This window comes from Entelurus aequoreus, linkage group LG24 (genome assembly GCF_033978785.1).
Source record: "Entelurus aequoreus isolate RoL-2023_Sb linkage group LG24, RoL_Eaeq_v1.1, whole genome shotgun sequence".
In the NCBI taxonomy this organism is placed as follows: domain Eukaryota; kingdom Metazoa; phylum Chordata; class Actinopteri; order Syngnathiformes; family Syngnathidae; genus Entelurus; species Entelurus aequoreus.
In genome coordinates this window covers 20,587,515-20,609,343 of record NC_084754.1, presented here as the reverse complement: position 1 = coordinate 20,609,343, position 21,829 = coordinate 20,587,515, and the positions used below count along the sequence as shown (strand labels likewise).

The 21,829-nt window shown below is 41.5% G+C and overlaps 1 protein-coding gene across 1 annotated transcript; it reads left to right on the top strand.

Annotated features, from left to right (window-relative positions):
- The first annotated feature begins 15,914 nt into the window (after positions 1-15,914).
- rag1 (recombination activating 1) lies at positions 15,915-20,678 on the top strand. The gene is made up of 3 exons (XM_062035203.1): positions 15,915-16,213; positions 17,012-18,147; positions 18,928-20,678. The coding sequence occupies exons 1-3, from the start codon at positions 15,915-15,917 to the stop codon at positions 20,676-20,678; spliced, it is 3,186 nt and encodes a 1,061-aa protein (XP_061891187.1).
- Positions 20,679-21,829: the final 1,151 nt, after the last annotated feature.

The window sequence follows — 21,829 nt, the reverse complement described above, 5'->3', positions numbered from 1 at the left end:
GTCAGTCCTTCAGTGAGTCCCAGTGTGTTGGCGATTAAGCAACGTTGGCATTCAATTAGCGACTTTTGGCCATACATGGCTGGCGACTCAAAAAACTAGAAAAAAAGTACAAAAAGTTGTACAATTAATATCTTTATTATCCTTAATTCCCCTGAATCCTAGAGTGTGTTGCAATTAAGCAACTTTGCTGCTAGGTTTAGCGACTCTTGTTTTGGGCATACCTGGCTAGCGACTACAAACATTATTCAGCAACTTTTTGGCTGTTAAGATTAACGTTAATAAATTAAATCCTAATACAATTTATTGTGTTGGTCTCGCCATCTTGCTATTAGGTACTTTGAATTCTTGTTGGTCTCTGCTAAGGTATCTGGCTGTTGTCTTTGCCTTCAGTTAGTCACTTGGCTCTGGAATATATTTAACTGTACTTGGCTCTCTCTTTCTCCTCAGTACAAATCAGTCTGTTCCCTTGCCATTTAGACATTTTCTTGATTGGATCATCACTGACCACTCTGCTCTCCTGCTGTCTATCAGACATTGTTGCTCCCATCATAGCTAGCAAGCTGCCTTGGTGTCCTTTGTGAAAATATTTAGATAGAAGACTAAAGTGCACAAAGGTGTACAATTATTATCTTTTCAAAATATTTGTTTCACTGTCAGTGTGATTGACCGACTTTGCCGCTAGATTTCGCGTCTTTTGGCCATACCTGGCTAGCGACTGAAAACATCATTTAGCAACTTTTTGGTTGTGAAGATAAGAGGTAAAAGCAGATCTGCCTGTTGGTCTTTCCACATTTTGCCATTTGGTACTTTGCACTCTTGTTGGTCACTCCAAGGCATTTGTCCCTGCCTTCAGCTAGTCACTTGGCTCTTTTGGAATATATTTCACTGTAATTGGCTCTCTCTCTCTTTCTCCTCAGTACAAATCAGTCTGTTCCCTTGCCATTTAGACATTTTCTTGATTCGATCATCACTGACCACTCTGCTCTCCTGCTGTCTATCAGACGAATCAGTTGATTCTCTGCTCTCAATTGTCTATGCTAGTAAGCTGTTATTCTCTGCTTTGGAGTGTTGATGCTGGGTTGCTAGTTTTCTAAATCACCTCACACACTTGAAGGAAGCAGCACCGATCATAAACACACAAACAAACTCACACACACACACACACACACACACACACACACACACACACACACACACACACACACACACACACACACACACATAGTTGGTTTATCTGTTGTGATAGGCAAAGAGCCAATGTGCAAAGAAAGAAGGGAAATATGGATCATAAACGTTTAAGTGGAGGAGCTAGAAAAAAAATTCAGCAAGAAAAGAAAAAAAAGGAATCAGTTTTACTTGAGAGTGTTCCAAATATCTCCAGCTTCTTCAGTACAAAGACATCTGCTGAAAGCAATTCTATAAATGCTACTGCAAATTCAGCTAAGGTTAGCAATGCACCTGAGCTAGCATGTAGCTCCCAAGATCCTGAGACCACTACAAGTGTAGACACTGAACCAAATGCTTCTGATGCTTATGATTCAACCAATTCAGCAGTAGCCAGTTGCTCGGATGAATGTGAGGTCACTGCACCTCTGGACAGCATAGAAAATGAGCTGAATCTTTCTTCAACACCATCTACAGTGACAACTCTACCTAGTGATCCCGCTAAATGGGCTGAGACCCTCACTGAGTCAATGAAGGAAGTTCTTATTCAAAGAGGTGCAAAATCATTTCACAACCGTCACAGCCATTATCCAGCTTCTGTGAGGAACAGTGGGCTAGGAGGCAAAACCCGATGCCTAAACAATGAACATTTTACTTCACACTTGCCCAATGGACAACGAGTACAAAGAGAGTGGCTGATGTACTCTCCCTCTACTGGTAATGTTTACTGCTTTGCATGCAAACTGTTTTCCCCAAAAACGCATTCTTTTGTGACAGGCTATTGTGATTGGAAACACTCAGAAAGATTTGGTGAACATGAGCGAAGTGCTGAGCACATAACCTGCATGCAAGCAGTCTTGAACCGCGCCAAAGGTGCCACAGTTGATGCAGACCTGTTCAAACAGTTTCAGGCAGAGAGCAGCTATTGGAGGCAGGTGTTACAAAGAGTTGTTGCAGTCATTAAATTCCTTGCAGAAAGGGGCCTTGCATTTAGGGGTAAAAATGAATCGTTAGGGTCTCCTCTCAATGGGAACTACCTTGGTATTCTGGAGGTCCTGGCTGAATTTGATCCCTTTCTAAAGGATCACATCAGAAAGTTTGGGCAGATGGGTCGAGGTAATACCTCATATCTGTCCTCCACCATTTGTGAGGAATTCATTGAATTGATGGGTGCAAAAACCAAACAGGCTATAGCAGATGAACTGCAAGCAAGCAAATACTACTCTATCATTGTGGATTCAACCCCAGATTTATCTCATGTGGACCAATTGACATTCATATTCCGTTTTGTTAGCAAAGAGGGCAGTGTTGTTGAACGCTTTGTGGGTTTTGAGCCCATTACTAGCCATACAGGTGAAAGTTTGGCTAACTGTGTCATGTCTGTGTTGGAAAATCTAGGGTTAGAGCTGTCAAATTGCAGGGGGCAGGCTTATGATAATGCCAGCAACATGTCAGGGAGGTATAATGGGTTGCAGGCTCACTTAAAGAAAAGCAACCCATTAATACACTATATTCCATGTGCAGCTCACTCTTTGAATTTGGTGGGAGTCAACAGCATTGACAGATGTGGAAATGAAGTCTCTAAGTATTTTGACTTGATTCAGTCTATTTACAACTTCACACCGATGGGACAGGGTATTTGGCAATTCCAACATAGATCTCACACTTAAAGCTTTATCCAACACGCGTTGGAGTTGCCGTGCAGAATCTACCAAAGCACTGTGGCAGAACTACAGTAAAATAAAAGCAGCACTACAGGTTATTTCCACTGATGACACAGAGAAACGAGACACACGAACTGAAGCTGACAGTCTAGTGCGGAAGCTGGATTCACTTGAGATGGCCTTCATGGCAGGCTTTTGGGACACTGTTCTGTCCAGATTTCAGGCCACAAGTCTGCAACTTCAAAAAGCAGACATGGACCTTGGTACAGCAGTTAGATTGCTGGAATCTCTGCGCACCTTTGTTCTCTCCCAAAGAGATCTATTTGATCATTTTGAGCAGAAAGCCTTAAACATGTTGGGTGGCACCCCATCTTACAGGGCTGAACGGACGAGGAAACGTAAAAAGTTTGCTGATGAATCAGCATCCCCAGATGTTGTGCTTGAGGGAAGGCAACTGTTTCAAATAGAGACATTTATTGCCTCTATTGATCAACTGAGTTCAAGCCTTAATCACCGTCTGGAGGCCTACAAACATCTGAACAATTTGTTCAGTGTCCTTTTCTCTTTGGATACAGAGTCCAATGCTTCAGTCCTTCACAAGGCCAAGATTCTCACTGAATCATACCCATCTGACCTCAATGAAAGTCTTGGACAGGAGCTTATACAGTTCAAATCTTTTATACAGCTCAACAACACTGATGAGGAGAGGACCCCTTCAGGACTGCTCAAAACAATAATACATTTTGGACTACAGCCTACGTTTCCTAATACATACATTGCGCTACAGATTTTTCTCACTCTACCGGTCAGTAACTGTGAGGGAGAACGCTCATTCTCTCTTTTGTCAAGAGTAAAAAATGAGCTGCGCACAAGAATGACTCAGAAAAGATTAAATGCGTTATCTCTAATGGCAATTGAGAGTGAGCTGACAAGAGAGTTGGACTTCAATGATGTGGTGGATGATTTTGCAAAATTGAAAGCACGAAAGAAACCCCTTGCTTAAAGGTGCACTGTGTAAGATTTTTAGGTTATTTCCAGAATTCACCCATTCACTAATGTTAGGCTACCTGTTTTCATGAATACTTACCACCACCATAAAATTCTAAGTATCCATTATGACTTGGAGAATTGCACTTTTGCCATTTCTGGGAAGTGTCACCTGGATTGTGAAGATAGGATTGACTTTAGGCAGAAGCTTGGTGCTTTCTCTGGCAAACTGAACCTCAAGCTTCATTCTCTGCAGCTTTGCATTCTTGTGCAGACTTTCATCCACAAGGAACTTTTCAACTTCCCCACTATCGTGAAGGGGCCATCAAAAGATTTCAGTGTGTCCAGCATGTCTAGTCTCTTACTCTCCTTTCTTTGAGCCATCTCTTGTTTCTCATCTGCCCTACTCTCGAATTTTGCCTTCATGAATTTACTCCAGTTGAGTTCAACCTCCCTTTTTGCTTGTGCTGCTGCCTTGAAACCTCTGAAGCTCCTGGCTCTTCTGTAAAATTATTGACCTATTGACTGCGTTCAGTGTGCCCAACTTCTTCAGTTTGTAGTCCACCTTGCCACATTGTCTCTCCATCCCAATGTTGTGCACAGGGGTGCCATCAATGTTACTAGCCTGTTCACTGACAGGGTCCATTGGGAAGGTCTCCTCATCCATCCTCTGCCTGGCCAGGACAGTCTTCAGATGGGGCAGCATGAGATCTGTCAGCTGCTTCACTTCATCCAAGTATTCGGCAGCCACGTCTGACACTGAGTTCAGGACATGTCCAGTGCCTGTCCAGCCACTATAGCATTCTTGGAAATGGGCTATCTTGACCTGCATGCAGCCCTTGTACCATGAACTGGCCTACACCTTTCTTTGTGGTGCTCTCCGATGCATGTTATCATTTTACCTTTCTCCTTCTCCTCAAGCTTAACCACAAATAGATACAGACTTTGAGCCTCAATTTGCTGCACAGCTGCCGTTATGCCAATGTGTTTTCCTAAGATATTATTTTATTTTTAATGATAGAAGGGAGGAAAAGGGGGCAAAAATCATGTCCGATTTAGTTTTTTGGGTGGGTTGGGGGGTTTATTTCATGATAGCTACCAACTTCCAATACATAATATCTCTCAAATGACCCAATGCACCATCACTGAAGTGGGCGTAATCATTTTCAAAAATGTTTATTTTTAGGCCATTTATCCCCTCCCCCTGTGTCTGTGTGAAACCTGTGCTTGTCAGTGTCTGTGTGGTATACCTAATAGTGTGTGTGCAGTATGTGCACTCTTCTGTACAGTACAGTGTGCATGTCTGTTCACAGTATACAGTATTTCTTGCATAGTGCGTGCGTGTGTGTGCGCCCACACGCGCGGGGGGTTGAGGGGCCAAGACCATGTCAGGCCCAGGGGGCCAAAATTTCTTAATCCGCCCCTGATGGCATGGAATGAATTGCAGACGAAACTGAAACTTACAGAACTACTTCCATTTGGAGCCTTCCATTCTGTCCTGAGGGACAAACAGCGAGAGACGTTTGCACAGTGCCTGTGTTTTTAATGATGTAAATCTCTGTTGTTTTACACTTCTCTTATGTATTTTAAAATGTATGTCTTAATGTATTTATTTTGAAACTGCTCTGTGACATGTGCTGTTGACCTCTTGGCCAGGTCACCCTTGTGAAAGAGATCTTGATCTCAATGGGTTTTCTTATCTGGTTAAATAAAGGTTCTATACAATACAATCAGCAAGATAGGATGGAGCTAGACCGTTTAGTATTTTATACGTAAGTAGTAAAACCTTAACGTTTTGTTAATAATTCCCTTATCGATTCCTTTGGACATGCGTGATGTCACCATACACGGCATGGAAGCGGCACAAAAGCGAGAGTTTTTAACGAGAAAGGATGACAAATATCCATAAAAGTGGATATTTAATCAAAAAGAGGAAAGACCAGCAGAAACATTAGCACATGCAGAATTTGAAGACTTTGAATTTTGATTGATTGATTGATTGAGACTTTTGTTAGTAGGTTGCAGTGAAGTACATATTCCGTACAATTGACCACTAAATGGTAACACCCGAATAAGTTTTTCAACTTGTTTAAGTCGGGGTCCACTTAAATTGATTCATGATACAGATATATACTATCATATATACTATCATCATAATACAGTCATCACACAAGATAATCACAATGAATTATTTACATTATTTACGATCAGGGGTGTGGAGGGGGGCAGGGGGGGGTAGGATATGGACATCAAGTAGTGGACATAGAGAGAGAGAGAGAGAGAGGGAGAGAGAGAGAGAGATCAGAAGGCATAAGAAAAAGTATCTGCATTTGATTGTTTACATTTGATTGTTAGCAATCCGGGGAGGGTGTTAGTTTAGGGTTGTAGCTGCCTGGAGGTGAACTTTTATTGCGGTTTTGAAGGAGGATAGAGATGCCCTTTCTTTTATACCTGTTGGGAGCGCATTCCACATTGATGTGGCATAGAAAGAGAATGAGTTAAGACCTTTGTTAGTTCGGAATCTGGGTTTAACGTGGTTAGTGGAGCTCCCCCTGGTGTTGTAGTTATGGCGGTCATTTACGTTAAGGAAGTAGTTTGACATGTACTTCGGTATCAGGGAGGTGTAGCGGATTTTATAGACTAGGCTCAGTGCTAGTTGTTTAACTCTGTCCTCCACCTTGAGCCAGCCCACTTTAGAGAAGTGGGTAGGAGTGAGGTGGGATCTGGGGTGGAGGTCTAGAAGTAACCTGACTAGCTTGTTCTGAGATGTTTGGAGTTTAGATTTGAGGGTTTTGGAGGTGCTAGGGTACCAGGAGGTGCATGCATAATCGAAAAAGGGTTGAACGAGAGTTCCCGCCAGAATCCTCAAGGTGCTTTTGTTGACCAGAGAGGAGATTCTGTAGAGAAATCTCGCTCGTTGGTTAACCTTTTTGATTACCTTGGTTGCCATTTTATCACAGGAAAGGTTAGCCTCTAGAATGGAACCTAGGTAGGTGACCTCATCTTTCCTGGTGATAACAATGTCACCCACTTTTATGGTGAGGTCATTGACTTTCTTGAGGTTGATGTGGGACCCAAACAGGATGGATTGTGTTTTACCCAAGTGTATGGATAGCTTGTTGTCAGCGAGCCAGGTGCAAGTTCTACAGAGCTCAGCACTGAGGATTTTCTCCACCTGTGACTTGTCCTTGCTGGATACCAGCAAGGCAGAGTCATCCGCAAACAAAAACAATTCACAGTCGCACAAATAAAAAAAGACATGTGTGTTCTTGTCTCTCATAATGATTGTGAACCATAGGCAAATTCCCCTCCCAAAAAAATTCCCTTTAAGCGCTGAGCAATTGAGCATCAATATATTATCACACGTTGATGTTACTGCTTCGTCTACACAAGAAACAAACACAAGTTTTAATTAGACCGTTGAGGTGCGCGTTGGAGCACCGCTTGAAGACAAATTTTATTGGGAAAATGTTGCAGCTTGGTCAAAATGTGCGGGCATTGGACAAAGTTGGGAAGCTGCACATAAATTGAGATGATTCGCAATAAATCGCAATATTTTTAATTTCTTGAGGGACCGTTTAAAGGAGGTCATACTGCTAGACTTAGAACAGATCAATGCAACTTAACTTGCCAATACAATTCATATTTGAAAAGCCGGACAAGGGGCAATATTGTGATGTCAGGCTGGTGAGGGTGTGTAATTTGTTGAGGCTGTGACGTTGTTTCGCGTCCTCTAAAGCTCCATCAGTCATAGCCAACAACAGCGGTCACACATGGCCCTGAGAATATCACTCAACTCTGATGCCCCCTGCAGCGATTATAGACCCGCCAACATGCAGAAATGGATGAACAGCGTGGACAGTAATTCATCACTTCTTTGAAATAATCCCACAATTGGCTGGAAACAAACCCTGAGGTGAGGGCGTGAAGAAAGAGACAAGATGAGCGAAACACAGAGGAGTAGGATTTGAATAGTGAGGTGAAGGGTTTGCTGTGGCGTAGCTTTAAAGAAGCTCTGCATTCAAGTCCACCTCCTTAAAGCACTAAAGCACCGAATCATGCATCAAGAATAGACAGGTAGGTGAGGTGGATACTGGAGGTAGCCCGTTGAGAATTGGCAGGGAAAGCTGTTGAACCCGGCATGAAAGTGCAATTAAAAATTTGCATCAATATGGTGCATCACACTCAGTGGGAATATGAGAGCTTTGATATAAATCGTAGAATTCTGCATGACATTTAGAAAGACCATCTGCAATTTCGGTTAGTCTATTCAAATGTACACAAGCCGTTCTGACATTTTATTCCCAATGATAAATATTCTGGTGCAGCGGTGATATATATTCACCGTTCATATCTTCTATGGACAATATTTTTTAAGCTGCAATGTGACTTGAGCTGTCAGGGGGTGTAGCTCTTACAGATGTGCTTGGAAGGCCTGATCTCTTCGCCACTTCCCTTGTCACAGCCTGCAATCAACCTAAAGCCCTTACGTGTTCTTCACTCTGAGCTAAGCCTGTTATCCTTTGCAACTTCTTTCCAGAATATCCTCTCTCTATTTCTTCACTTACACCATCCTCTTCTCAGCCTTTCTATACGAAACATGAATAATTCTGGTTTAGGCTCATGGTGTCCTACTTTTTATTCATTCAGACTTGTTCTTGGAGATCACATTCTAATACTAACACGGACAATTAACATAAACATTATTCCGAAGAGAAAGAGAGGAACCGTCCAAGTCGGGCAAGTACTGAATAACAAAAAGCTGGACACCTTACTACAAAACAAAACTTTTAAAAACGTAAAACTGGACAGCCAATATGTTACGGCTCAAACGTAGCTACTTGTCTTCGTACAGTAAGCTCTCCTCGCCTTCACAGACTCTGACGCCTCGCTCCTGCCCCTGATCTCTTGCTTGCCCACGGACCTGCCTTGCCCCTTCTGGACTTCCGCAACTCTCACAACACGCACCTTCAACATTTTACGGTAAAACTCACCAGCTAGACGCACCACTTAGTCACACCATACACGTTTGGATTCATTACACACGTCATTTTATTGTATTAATAAATACGCCTCAGGCTAAAGGATGCCCCTGCGTCAGTGCCGTCTTCTTCTCCACCGTACGTAACACAGTAGTTGCTTTTGCTGAGTTATTTTGCAGACTGTAAAAAAGTCTGTACATTTTACGATAAAAAGCATTTTCTTCACTGTAAAAATAAAAGTTTTTAATTATGTAATTAATTAATGCACTGTCATAACGCCCCTGGAGTTTGCGGTAAAAAACTGGCATGTCAGTCGCCAGAATTTTACCATAAAATAACAGTGGTTACGTTTTTTAATTTACAGTTATTCGATGTAAAAATGTCAGGAACTCGCTTGGCAGTAGTTGTGTGACCCCAGAATGCAGAGACAGGAAGTGACATGCAGGTAATAAGGAAGGTTGATGAAAAAAAATTATACAAAAGCCACACATTGAACAATAGTCACAGTAGAGCAGGGGTGTCAAACGTACGGCCTTAGGGCCGGATCCGGCCCGAGACCCGCAAACAGGTTTTTATCCGGCCCGCGGGAGAGTTTACTAAGTATAAAAATTAAACTGAAATTTTTGAATGAAAGAAACAGCTGTTCTAAATGTGTCCACTGGATGTCGCAATAGCAATTCTTTGTATCTTTGTAGACTATGCTACATATGTACAAAATAAACCACGTGATATTAGTACATCAGTCGAGGAAAATGATCAAACTACATAAATAACATACTGTAATTTATCTTGATAGATTGAAAATTGACACAAATGACTGATGAACATTATCACATAATTTATCCAGAAAATATAAATATTGACACATAAAGATAGAATGCTATTACCGCAACATGTAAGTGTAAAAAAAACAACAACAACATTATAATTGGTACATTTTCTGAATGTGCTTGTTCTATTTTTAAACAAAGATCTGAAGTTGTCTTTGTTTTTATGTTATCGTTTCATGATTTTACCAGTCCGGCCCACTTGGGAGTAGATTTTTCTCCATGTGGCCCCCGATCTAAAATGAGTTTGACACCCCTGCAATAGACAGATGAACTGGTAGGCCACACTGACAGATAAACCCTCCTGACTAGTGATCAGAGGCAGGTGAGTCCCCTGATCACTAATCAACAGGATATGCGTAGAACAATACTCAGAACCAGTGGTGGAGTCACTGCAAGACATCACCCAAAACCGGAAGTGAAACAAAAACAAAAACAAAAAACAAACAAACAAAAAAGAAATAGAGCGCTGGCCAGAAAGAAACACCAAACACAGGAAAACAACCCAAAAACCTAAAAAACTAGCATGCAGATCATGACAACAAAAAAAGAAAACACAGTAAAATCTGGCGACTGAGATGACAGTTATGTGTATATAATGCACTATTGACTGAATTTTCCTTCAGAAATTATGCGATAAAAGGGAATATATACAGAGACACATCCATTTAAGAGTGTTTTAAGATAAGAGCTGCCGCTTGACTAAATATTATGCTTTAAGTTTAAAAAAAAAAAGTTTGGTACCAAGCATTCCCACCATTAGTTGTAGCAAATGTCACAATTAACCCCATTATATCTGACTAAAACATCTGGTCTTACTTTCCAGCATTAGCTTTTAGCTAGAGTGCGATATAACTTTGTTTTCCAAGTGTAAAGGACAGTGCTGAGAAGAAGTAGTGGATGATTTTAATTCAATTAAAAATAAATCATCAACAACATGTGAACATAGCTCACATGGCGAAGCAGTTTGACTTGAACACTGCTAGCCTACAACATACTGAGGCAGAATTAATTTAACGTCAACCAAGAATGTTAAAATAATATTTAAATAAAAACTGCTGATGGTGTGTTTGACGGACAACCAGCTGGAAGATGATACCCTAGAAGTCCACTCTCCAAAGTAAAAGCTATACATTAGTATTACTAAAAGTACATTCTATTGTATTGTTTTTAATCAGTATATTTTTATTTGTAAAATTAAAGTTGTGCTGTTTGGGGGACCAAGCTCAGTGGCCTAGTGGTTAGAGTGTCCGCCCTGAGATCGGTAGGTTGGAGTTCAAATCCCAGCCGAGTCATACCAAAGACTATAAAAATGGGACCCATAACCTCCCTGCTTGGCACTTAGCAACACGGGTTGGAGCTTGGGGTTAAGTCACCAAAATGATTCCCGGGCGCGGCGCCGCTGCTGCCCACTGCTCCCCAAGGGGATGGGTCAAATGCAGAGGACAAATTTCACCACATCTAGTATGTGTGTGACAATCATTGGTATCTTTAAATTAAATTGATGGTCCTATTTTGCATTATTTCATTGATTTTCTTCCACTGTCTTATATTGTTTTTTTTTTGTTTTTTTTCGACAAAAATCTTTTTCCTCACTTGGTTTATAATTAAGCTGGAGCCTATTCCAGCCGAGTTTGTGCACGATGCGGGGTACATCCCTGACTGGTCACTAGTCATTTTCAGGGTGCAAATAGAAAGACAATCTTTCAGGCTCGATGGACAATTGATGGATCTTAACATTTCACTTAAAAATGATCAGTAATACTGGATGAATTTAACCCAGAGGCGCATTGTCCATGGAGAGCACTGGGAGTTTTCCTGGTGGGCCGATCAATAATGGGCTGGTCAGTGGACGGCCTATTATTCATCTATGTCTTGCCTTGGTATACAATAGTTTTTAGCTTTATTTGTTGTTTTATTCTCATTATCTATTTTTTTGTTTGGTTTTCTTGTTTTTTTGCACTAAAAATACATTTAACAAATTGATTCCCATGTATTTGTGTTATTCCAAAAACATGATTCAAAATACATTTAGGTTAGGAGTCAAATGATTAAAAAAATGTGGGCTTTCGAAGAATGCTGTGGGCTAGTTTGGACCAAAAAGTTCAGGGCCACATTTTTGTTCCAATTCGCCCCGGAAAAGACCTGCTTGTTATTTGAGGTCCACTAAAAGCATAGCTCATGTTTTAATTAGCAAACTGAATGCACATAAAATCTGTAGACTTAGACAAACTTTATTGATCCACAAGGGAAATAGGAAAAACAAAACAAAAAAGCTGTCCACTTCAAAATATTACTTATCCCTAGAACTATTACACATGAATAAGGATGTGTACCAAATTCTTTGCTTTTATAGGTATCGACCAGTTCAGGGTGCCAATTCAAGTAAAATTGAGAGGTACCATATTTACAATATTTTTATTGCATGTAATGTCACGTACGGTTGCAGACTTTACACAGCACCTTAAGTCTGGAGAGACAAATCAATTGTGTAGCAAGCTTTTTTTTTCCTGCTCAGGCAATTTTCAAAAGTGAAACCACTGCAATACACTTTGTACCGGAGTCTACCAGCCCTCACTCAGTCACACCTACATGCAAACGCTGCTTCACGCTACTGCTGGTCTGCTGACAGGGACACAAAAAACGAGAGCATGCATGTTCGTATCGCCTCGCTCTGGCAGCCTGTGAATTTTAAAATTCATTTTAAATTCATTCATATACATACATACATACTGTAAACTGCATACATACATACATACATAGCACATTGTTTCATCTGTGATGTACAATGCTTTCCTTTAACATATTTTATTCATAGAGAGACATTAAAGGCCTACTGAAACCCACTACTACCGACCACGCAGTCTGATAGTTTATATATCAATGATGAAATCTTAACATTGCAACACATGCCAATACGGCCGGGTTAACTTATAAAGTGCAATTTTAAATTTCCCGCCACACTTCCGGTTAAAAACGTTTTATTATGCTGACGTATGCGTGTGACGTCACGAGGGCAAGGGAAGTATTCGGAGCCCGGAGAATCCTATACAACAAGCTCTGTTTTCATTTCATAATTCCACAGTATTCTGGACATCTGTGTTGGTGAATCTTTTGCAATTTGTTTAATGAACAATGGAGGCTGCAAAGAAGAACATTGTAGGTGGGATCGGTGTATTAGCGGCTGGCTGTAGCAACACAACAAGGACTACTTACTTGGATAGCAGACGCCTAGCCGATGCTAGCCGCCAAACCCACGGATGAAGTCCTTCGTCGCGCCGTCGATTGCTGGAACGCAGGTGAGCACGGCTGTTGATGAGCAGACGAGGGCTGGCTGGCGTAGGTGGAGCGCTAATGTTTTTATCATAGCTCTGTGAGGTCCGGTTGCTAAGTTGCTAAGTTAGCCTTAGCGTCATTAGCAACAGCATTGTTAAGCTTTACCAGGCTGAGAATTATTAACCGTGTAGTTACATGTACATGGTTTAATAGTATTGTTGATCTTCTGTCTATCCTTCCAGTCAGGGATTTATGTATTTTGTTTCTATCTGCATTTGAGAACGATGCTATCACGTTAGCTCAGTAGCTAAGTGTGTCACCGATGTATTGTCGTGGAGATAAAAGTCACTGTGAATGTCCATTTCGCGTGCTCGACTCTCATTTTCAAGAGGATGTAATATCCGAGGTGGTTTAAAATACAAGTCCGTGATCCACAATAGAAAAAGGAGAGAGTGTGGAATCCAATGAGCCAGCTTGTACCTAAGTTACAGTCAGAGCGAAAAAAGATACGTCCTGCACTGCCTCTAGTTCTTCACTCTAACGTTCCTCATCCACAAATCTTTCATCCTTGCTCAAATTAATGGGGTAATCGTCGCTTTGTCGCTCCGGATCTCTCTCGCTCCATTGTAAACAAAGGAAAATTGTGAGGAATATTACCTCCTGTGACGTCACGCTACTTCCGGCACAGGCAAGGCTTTTTTTTATCAGCGAGCAAAAGTTGTGAACTTTGTCGATTTTCTCTACTAAATCCTTTCAGCAAAAATATGGCAATATCGCGAAATGATCAAGTATGACACATAGAATGGATCTGCTATTCCCGTTTAAATAAAAAAAAATCATTTCAGTAGGCCTTTAAGCAAACTGCATTTTATTGTGCAAAAAGAAAGCTGCAGCCAAATTTATTTATTTATTTATTAGGTTCAAGGATGCTAACTCACTCCGTCAAATGCATGTTTGCACACACAATTTACACAGACTTACTAAGTGTGGTCATTCCACAATGTTCATCCTACACATTTATATTTTACAAATAATGAACACTTATCTCCTTCTTTATTCCTGTATGCACATACATAGTCGGTAAAAAGTTGTTTGTGTTAAACCCCAAACTACGAACACGTGCGACCTTGTTTTTTTGGGGTCAAAATCAGCTGGCGGTATCAGGTGGTGAGCGTTGACTGTTGGGATCCTGACGAAGGAAGGGTACAAACACAAGCCACAAAAGCCAAGACAACATCGATTCCAGAATATGGAGGTTTGACTTCTGGTAACAGATGCCTGAAGCTGTGAAAGACAAACACACACACACACACAAACACACACAGCAGTGTGTTTGGGTTTCTGGCTCCAGGGCTTCCCTTGTGCCCCCACACAGAGAGGACCCCCAAGAGACCGACGCCAGCTGAGACTGAAAAACAAGGTAGGAGCCCAGCTGACACTCGTGCACACAGGCTCAGCTGTGGGTCTCAAAAGAGAGTTCAGCATTAGAAGTAAATAGAGGCCTCAGAGTAGGTGCATAGACAGAAGATGCTGCAGGAAATGACAAACATATACAATGGTAAGGCTTAAAATATATATTATGTATAAATATTTCATGAGATTGTTTGACTAGGTAATGTTGGAATTAGAGTCAGGTTGACATGCGGTATCATTGATCTTGTCTGTTGAATTATGAACTGTTTAACTGAACAACGCTGTGTTGGAAATAAGTCATTTTGATCTTTATTCAGTGACTTTTTCTCTATCCCTGTCTCTTCAATATCAATGTATTGTGAAATAACTTTACTCTGTACTTTTCAATCTTCCTCTGCCTTCACATATATAGTTTATGGGGTAGAGCGCTGGTCCGCTCTGCAGCTTTACACAATGACAAATATAAATAATTGACAGTCTGGAAAGGAATCAGGCTGCCACTTAGCAACTTCTGTGTCAGAGAAATGACTGAGAGGAACACATACAGAATCTATGCAGTTGCGATCAAAACTTTACATATCTTGTAAAGAACATAATGTCATGGCTGTCTAGAGTTTCCAATACTTTCTACAACTCTTATTTGTTTGTGATAGAGTGATTGGAGCACATACTTGTTGGTCACAAAAAACATTCATGAAGTTTGGTTCTTTTATGAATTTATTATGGATCTATTGCAAATCTGCTGGGTCAAAAGTATACATACAGCAATGTTAATATTTGGTTACATGAAAAAAGAGGATTACTTCCAAATTCTTCAGGACAACCTAAAATCATCAGTTTGGGTCTTGGGCGCAGTTGGGTGTTCCTACAGGACAATGACCCCAAACACACGTCAAAAGTGGTAAAGGAATGGCTAAATCAGGCTACAATTAAGGTTTTAGAATGGCCTTCCCAAAGTCCTGACTTAAAGGTGTGGACAATGCTGAAGAAACAAGTCCATGTCAGAAAACCAACAAATTTAGCTGAACTGCACCAATTTTGTGAAGAGGAGTGGTCAAAAATTCAACCAGAAGCTTGCCAGAAGCTTGTGGATGGCTACCAAAAGCGCCTTATTGCAGTGAAACTTGCCAAGGGACATGTAACCAAATATTAACATTGCTGTATGTATACTTTTGACCCAGCAGATTTGGTCACATTTTCAGTAGACCCATAATAAATTCATAAAAGAACCAAACTTCATGAATATTTTTTGTGACCAACAAGTATGTGTTCCAATCACTCTATCACAAAAAAATAACAGTTGTAGAAATTATTGGAAACTCAAGACAGCCATGACATTATGTTCTTTACAAGTGTATGTAAACTTTTGACCACGACTGTATCTTTATAAACTGTGTCATGCATTAACATAGTGGTGCAGTGCAGTGGATACCTGCTATGTTTGTTTCCAGTAATGTTAGTGCTCCGAGAAAAGATGAGGAACCCTGAAATATTTATACTGCATCCCTACATTTATTTTTATTTATTTTTACATATGAATATTACTCAGCCATTCGCATAACTCTCATTTTTTTCCACCTCTCCTAGGCCTAAGTCCAATCATGGCAGAGGAAAGCTTGGAGACAGATGGCCCCCGATCATCCATGCCGGCTGAGCTCCGTCATCCTCATTCCAAGTACTCTCAGTGGAAGTTTAAACTGTTCAGAGTGAAGTCCATTGAGAGGGCCCCCGCGCCCAGTGAGATGCAGCCGGAGAATGAAGCCACGGCAGGCATTTGTAACCAGAGTATGGCGTTAGATAACGGCGTGAGTCCAGGTTGTGTCAAGGAAAATGTTAAAGGGCCTTGCCAAAAAATGGATTTGAGGCTAGAAGAAATGGAAAACCACATGAACCATCTCAGGTGATTTATTTACATAAACCTTTTACAGTCGTCACCCGTTTATCGCGGTTAATTGGGACCTTACATAACCGAGATGAACAGATTACCACGAAGTAGGATTATTATCAATAAATTGAATATTTTCACAGATCATAAAAAACTGTTTCCGACTTTCTAAATATATATATTTTTAACATTATAAGAGTCCTCTAAACATGAAATAACAGCCATATAGTCACCTTTACACTTATTTCACCCAATATAGTAGCCTTGAGTATGTTCTACTGTTGGTTATAGTACTCACCGGTAACAGAGGATCCTCCAAGCATCAATGCTATAGCTGTCGCCCGTCCACTAAAACACAGCAACAGCATAAAAATACTTCATCACTTCCTGGGTAACTTATTAAGTTAGAACTGGGCTTCCATATGTGAAACCACCGGCTCGTGATGTTCTGCAAAACTGTGGCAACTTGACACTCGCAACAACAAAAATGGGACCCATTGCCTACCTGCCTCGCACTCAGCTTTAAGGGTTGGAATTGGGGGTTAAATCACCAAAATGATTCCCAAGCGCGGCCACCGCTGCTGCTCACTGCTACCCTCACTTCCCAGAGGGTGGAACAAGGGGATAGGTCAAATGCAGAGGGTAATTTCACCACACTTAGTGTGTGTGTGTGACTATCAGTGGTACTTTATCTTTGATAGTTTCAATTAAAAAAAGTAAAAACAAATACATCTGCAATGTAGTGAAACCATGATCAACTGTATTTGATATCTCTCTTTGAAAACACATATTTGATTGTTGTTCTCTTTTTAGGTGTCTGTGCCGCCTTTGTGGAACCACTTTAAGAAAAGTCAAAGGTCCAGTCTATGGTGTCCATGCAGCTTTGGATGACGAAAGCAGGAATTCCCTTCGCAAAATGGGCTGCTTGTCAACAAAATGGCCAGATGTCATTCTTAAAGTCTTCAAAGTGAATGTGACACATGATACAGAATCCGTCCATCCTCTTTCCTTCTGCCATCGCTGCTGGACAATAGCCATGCAAGGAGGGGGTGTTTGCAATTTATCCAGGACAAATGTCCCAGAATGGAAACCTCATTATGCCCTCTGCCACATTTGTTCACCCAAGAAACATTTGTACCAGCGGACCGGAAGAAAAAGAATCAAAGTCACTCCCAGAGCCCACTGCTTAGTGAAAAGAATACGGTTGGACCAAAGCCACAGCACTGTCAGCGGTGAGAGTCGGATTCTGAGACCGTTTGGAGGCCATCTTCATGGTCCTGTGCTTAAGGGATGGAGAAGTCCCAGTGTCCAAAGAGAGCACTGGGTGAGGACCATCACACATTGTCAGAAAGAGCACCTGAGTAGCAAGCTTATGTCTGAGAATCTCCCTGTTGACTTCTTCTGTTCTTTTACTTGCATGGTGTGTGACCATCTGCTCTCTGACCCAGTTCAAGCCCCCTGCGGGCACCTGTTCTGCCGCAGCTGTATTATAAAATACAACCACATTATAGGACCTCACTGCCCGGCCTGCAACGTGCCCTGTGCCAACAATGACCTCATTCTCCCTGCCAAAACTTTTTTGTCGGTCCTATATTCTCTTTTTTTGCTCTGCCCGAGAGATGGCTGTGGCCGACAAGTAAGACTAGACTCATTTAAAGCTCACTGTACGGACCATGATCTGCAAACACAGGATGCAACGAGACAGCAATCATCAGATCTTGACAACTACCTGATTACTAATAAAGGAGGACGACCCCGGCAGCACTTGCTATCGCTAACACGGCGTGCCCAGAAGCATCGACTGAGGGAACTGAAGAATCAGGTGAAGGCGTTTGCAGATAAAGGGGAAGGTGGCGACCTGAAGTCTGTGTGTCTGACGCTGTATCTGCTGGCACTGAGATCTGGGAATGAACATCAGAAAGCAGATGAGTTAGAGGTCATGATGCAAGGTAAGAGGCTATTAATCAGGCCTTTGTTCAATCAGTGTACATCCCTCATAGCTCCTAAAGACACAAACAGCTGAATTAATTAGTTCTCATTTATTTCGGGCATAATCTGAGGGCTGCACTCTTCTCTTAATTAACGAGTTGAAAAGTTCAGTGTTTAGAAGTTCACTATTTAAAAAAGAGGAGCTTTTCTGTGCTTTTGACTGAAAAGCTTTTCATGCTTGTCCATCCCTGTCTATAGTACACCACCATTGTTGGTCTCCCTAATTTTCTCCAGCCCTCACTCTCTTTCTGCCTGACTGTCAGTCTTTCATTTTTATACTCCCTTTGATGTGGAATAACGCCTCTTGTGAAGGGGCTGAATCAGAACACCAGCAGCTCTTGTATGTGCAAATGACACAGACAACACCAACTTCCCCATTTGGGAATTGAAGCCAGCTGGTATCTGTTTTCATCTGTAGCCAATACATATTTTTTTGCCAGCTTCACTGATTTACCCCCTGGCCTATTATAATATTTGGAATTTAGTAAATAGTATATTTTGTATCCATGAGCTTCTGTGCTCTGAATAACAGTTTTGATGTTTCCAGGTAGTGGTCAGAATTTTATATAGTAAAAAAAAAAATAGTCTCTGCAGCTCACCTGCAGCTAAAATTCACATTTTGGTGCTAACTAGTTCTCTTAATGTCCCCTTTGCATTTATTTCTTCTTGCCTTTTAAATTTGTTTTATTTTGCCTACTTTTGTGTTTGACTGAAACTCTTTAATTTGTCTCTTTTTGCAGGCAGGGGCTTTGCGTTGCATCCGGCTGTGTGTTTGGCCATTAGGGTCAACACATTCCTGAGCTGCAGCCAATATCACAAAATGTACCGGACTGTTAAAGCCACGAGTGGCCGCCAGATCTTCCAGCCCTTGCACACTCTCCGAGCTGCAGAGAAAGACTTACTCCCTGGTTTTGACCAGTTTGAATGGCAGCCAGCTCTCCAGAATGTGTCTACAGCTTGCAACGTTGGCATTATTGATGGGCTCTCTGGATGGACTTGCTCATTGGATGACTCACCAGCTGACACCATCGCTCGAAGATTCCGCTATGATGTGGCTCTGGTGTCAGCAATAAAGGATCTGGAGGAGGACATTGTTGAGGGGCTGAGAGACATAGGGATGGAAGACAGTGCCTGTACCCTTGGTTTCAGTGTTATGATCAAAGAATCTTGTGATGGCATGGGAGATATCAGTGAAAAACATGGAGGGGGACCGGCTGTTCCAGAGAAAGCTGTGCGTTTCTCTTTCACCGTTATGTCTATTTCGGTTTTTCGAGGTGAAAGCAACGAGGAGGTTACCATCTTCACTGAGCCAAAGCCAAATTCCGAACTGTCCTGTAAGCCCCTGTGTCTGATGTTTGTGGATGAATCAGACCACGAGACACTCACAGCTCTCCTAGGACCAATAGTTGCAGAGCGTAACGCAATGAAGAAGAGTAGGCTCATCCTATCCATAGCTGGCCTGCCTCGATCTTTCTGCTTCCACTTCAGGGGCACGGGATACGATGAGAAGATTGTACGCGAATTTGAGGGCCTGGAAGCCTCAGGCTCTACCTATATATGCACGCTGTGTGACTCCAGTCGAGCGCAGGCCTCTAAAAATATAGTACTCCACTCAATTACACGAAGTCATGATGAGAACCTGCATCGTTATGAAATATGGCGAACCAACCCTTTTTCTGAGTCTGTAGAGGAATTGCGAGACAGAGTCAAAGGGGTCTCTGCCAAGCCCTTCATCGAGACCCAATCCACATTGGATGCGTTACATTGTGACATTGGCAATGCCACTGAGTTCTACAAAATTTTCCAGGATGAAATAGGAGAGCTGTACCGAAAAGAAAAGCCCAGCAAGGAAGAACGGCGCAGCTGGCGGGCAGCTGTAGATAAAGAACTGAGGCAGAAGCTAAAGCTCAAACCAGTGATGAGGATGAATGGCAACTATGCCCGCAAGCTAATGACCATGGAGGCTGTGGAAGTGGTGTGTCAGCTGGTTCCCTCAGAGGACAGGAGGGAAGCCCTGAGGGAGCTGATGAGGCTTTACCTTCAAATGAAGCCTGTGTGGCGCTCCACCTGCCCAGCCAAAGAGTGTCCTGACCAGCTGTGCCGCTACACCTTTAACTCCCAGCGCTTTGCTGACCTCATCTCCTCTACCTTCAAATACAGGTACAATGGCAAGATAACCAATTACCTGCATAAGACTCTGGCCCATGTTCCCGAGATAATAGAGCGAGATGGGTCTATTGGAGCCTGGGCAAGTGAGGGGAACGAGTCAGCAAACAAACTGTTCAGGCGTTTCCGTAAGATGAATGCACGTCAGTCAAAGGCCTTTGAACTCGAGGACGTCCTGAAACATCACTGGCTCTACACCTCAAAGTACTTGCAGAGGTTTATGGAGGCTCATAAGGATTCCGCAAAAGCCCTGCTTGCAACCACTGACCCAGCAGACATTCAGAACAGTGAAAGTATGTCCCAGGAGCTGATTGATTGTTCTTAATGTGAAATTAAGCCTGAAGATTTGTTTGATTTTACATTGGTAAGACTGATGTCCCTACATTGTGTACAAGTGATTTAATAATGTCTTTATTATATTTTGTGCTGTTTTTCTAAAACTTTTATATTATACCATAATTCAAAACACATTAATTTACACTTTGCCAATTCAAAACTGCATCATCATTAACTTTAAACCTACTGTGTTTAAGCCTGACTAATCAGTATTTCAAAGCTGCTATGTTTTATGAAGTGTGTGTCTTACCCATAACCTATGAATAGTGTCAGACACACACTTTGATTTGGTACTGGCAAAAACTTTCTATGCCATGAAATATGGCTTATTTTATTGTATTGTAACGATGTGACATATTTATAGAGTGGATATTTATGGAAGCAGATGAAAATGCTGTGAATCATCGTAGGGAAAATGTGTTTAGATGACCACATTTGTGGCCACTGTATGTTGATTTCATTTTTACCTGAGAAAAATGTAATCACAGAGACTTTAATGTATTTTTTGTTTCACAGGTGCCCTTTGAAAAATATTAATTTATTGCTTTATCCTGGCACCCCTAGGGCAGAATATATGCCAGGTCACTTTGAACTGTTTGTTTTTTCTTTTTTGTGGACATTAGATGATAGATCATACTTATTAGACACCTTCACATGAAATAAAGCATGTAGTGGCTTTTTTCATACAGCCTAAAAATGCAATTTGTCCGACGTGAAGCCGAACACTCAGCCAATTCCCTCGCAGGGAGATTTCTTTAGCTTGGTATAAAAGCCAGCAGTTGGTTGGCTGATAGTGGCTGAAGATGGACGATGGACAGAAGGATGTTATGTAAACTGAGTTTCTTTGCAACTTTATTTGTTTGATTGATTGCATTGCATTTTCTTGTCCTTGACATTTGAAGGTGTCTGACAAGCAATTGTGTTTATTTTATTTTATTTGATTGACTGTTTGATTCTGTTTTGCTGTCATATGTGCAACCAATCGCATCAGCAGTAAAATATCACTATTTCCTGTCATGTTTGTCACAGGCCTCCACAGACATCATGTTTTAAAATGCATTCTATTGCGGCTTGTCTTGTAATTGTGTTTTGATAAAATATATTGCATTTCCAAAGTATTGGGTGATGGATGATTCACAA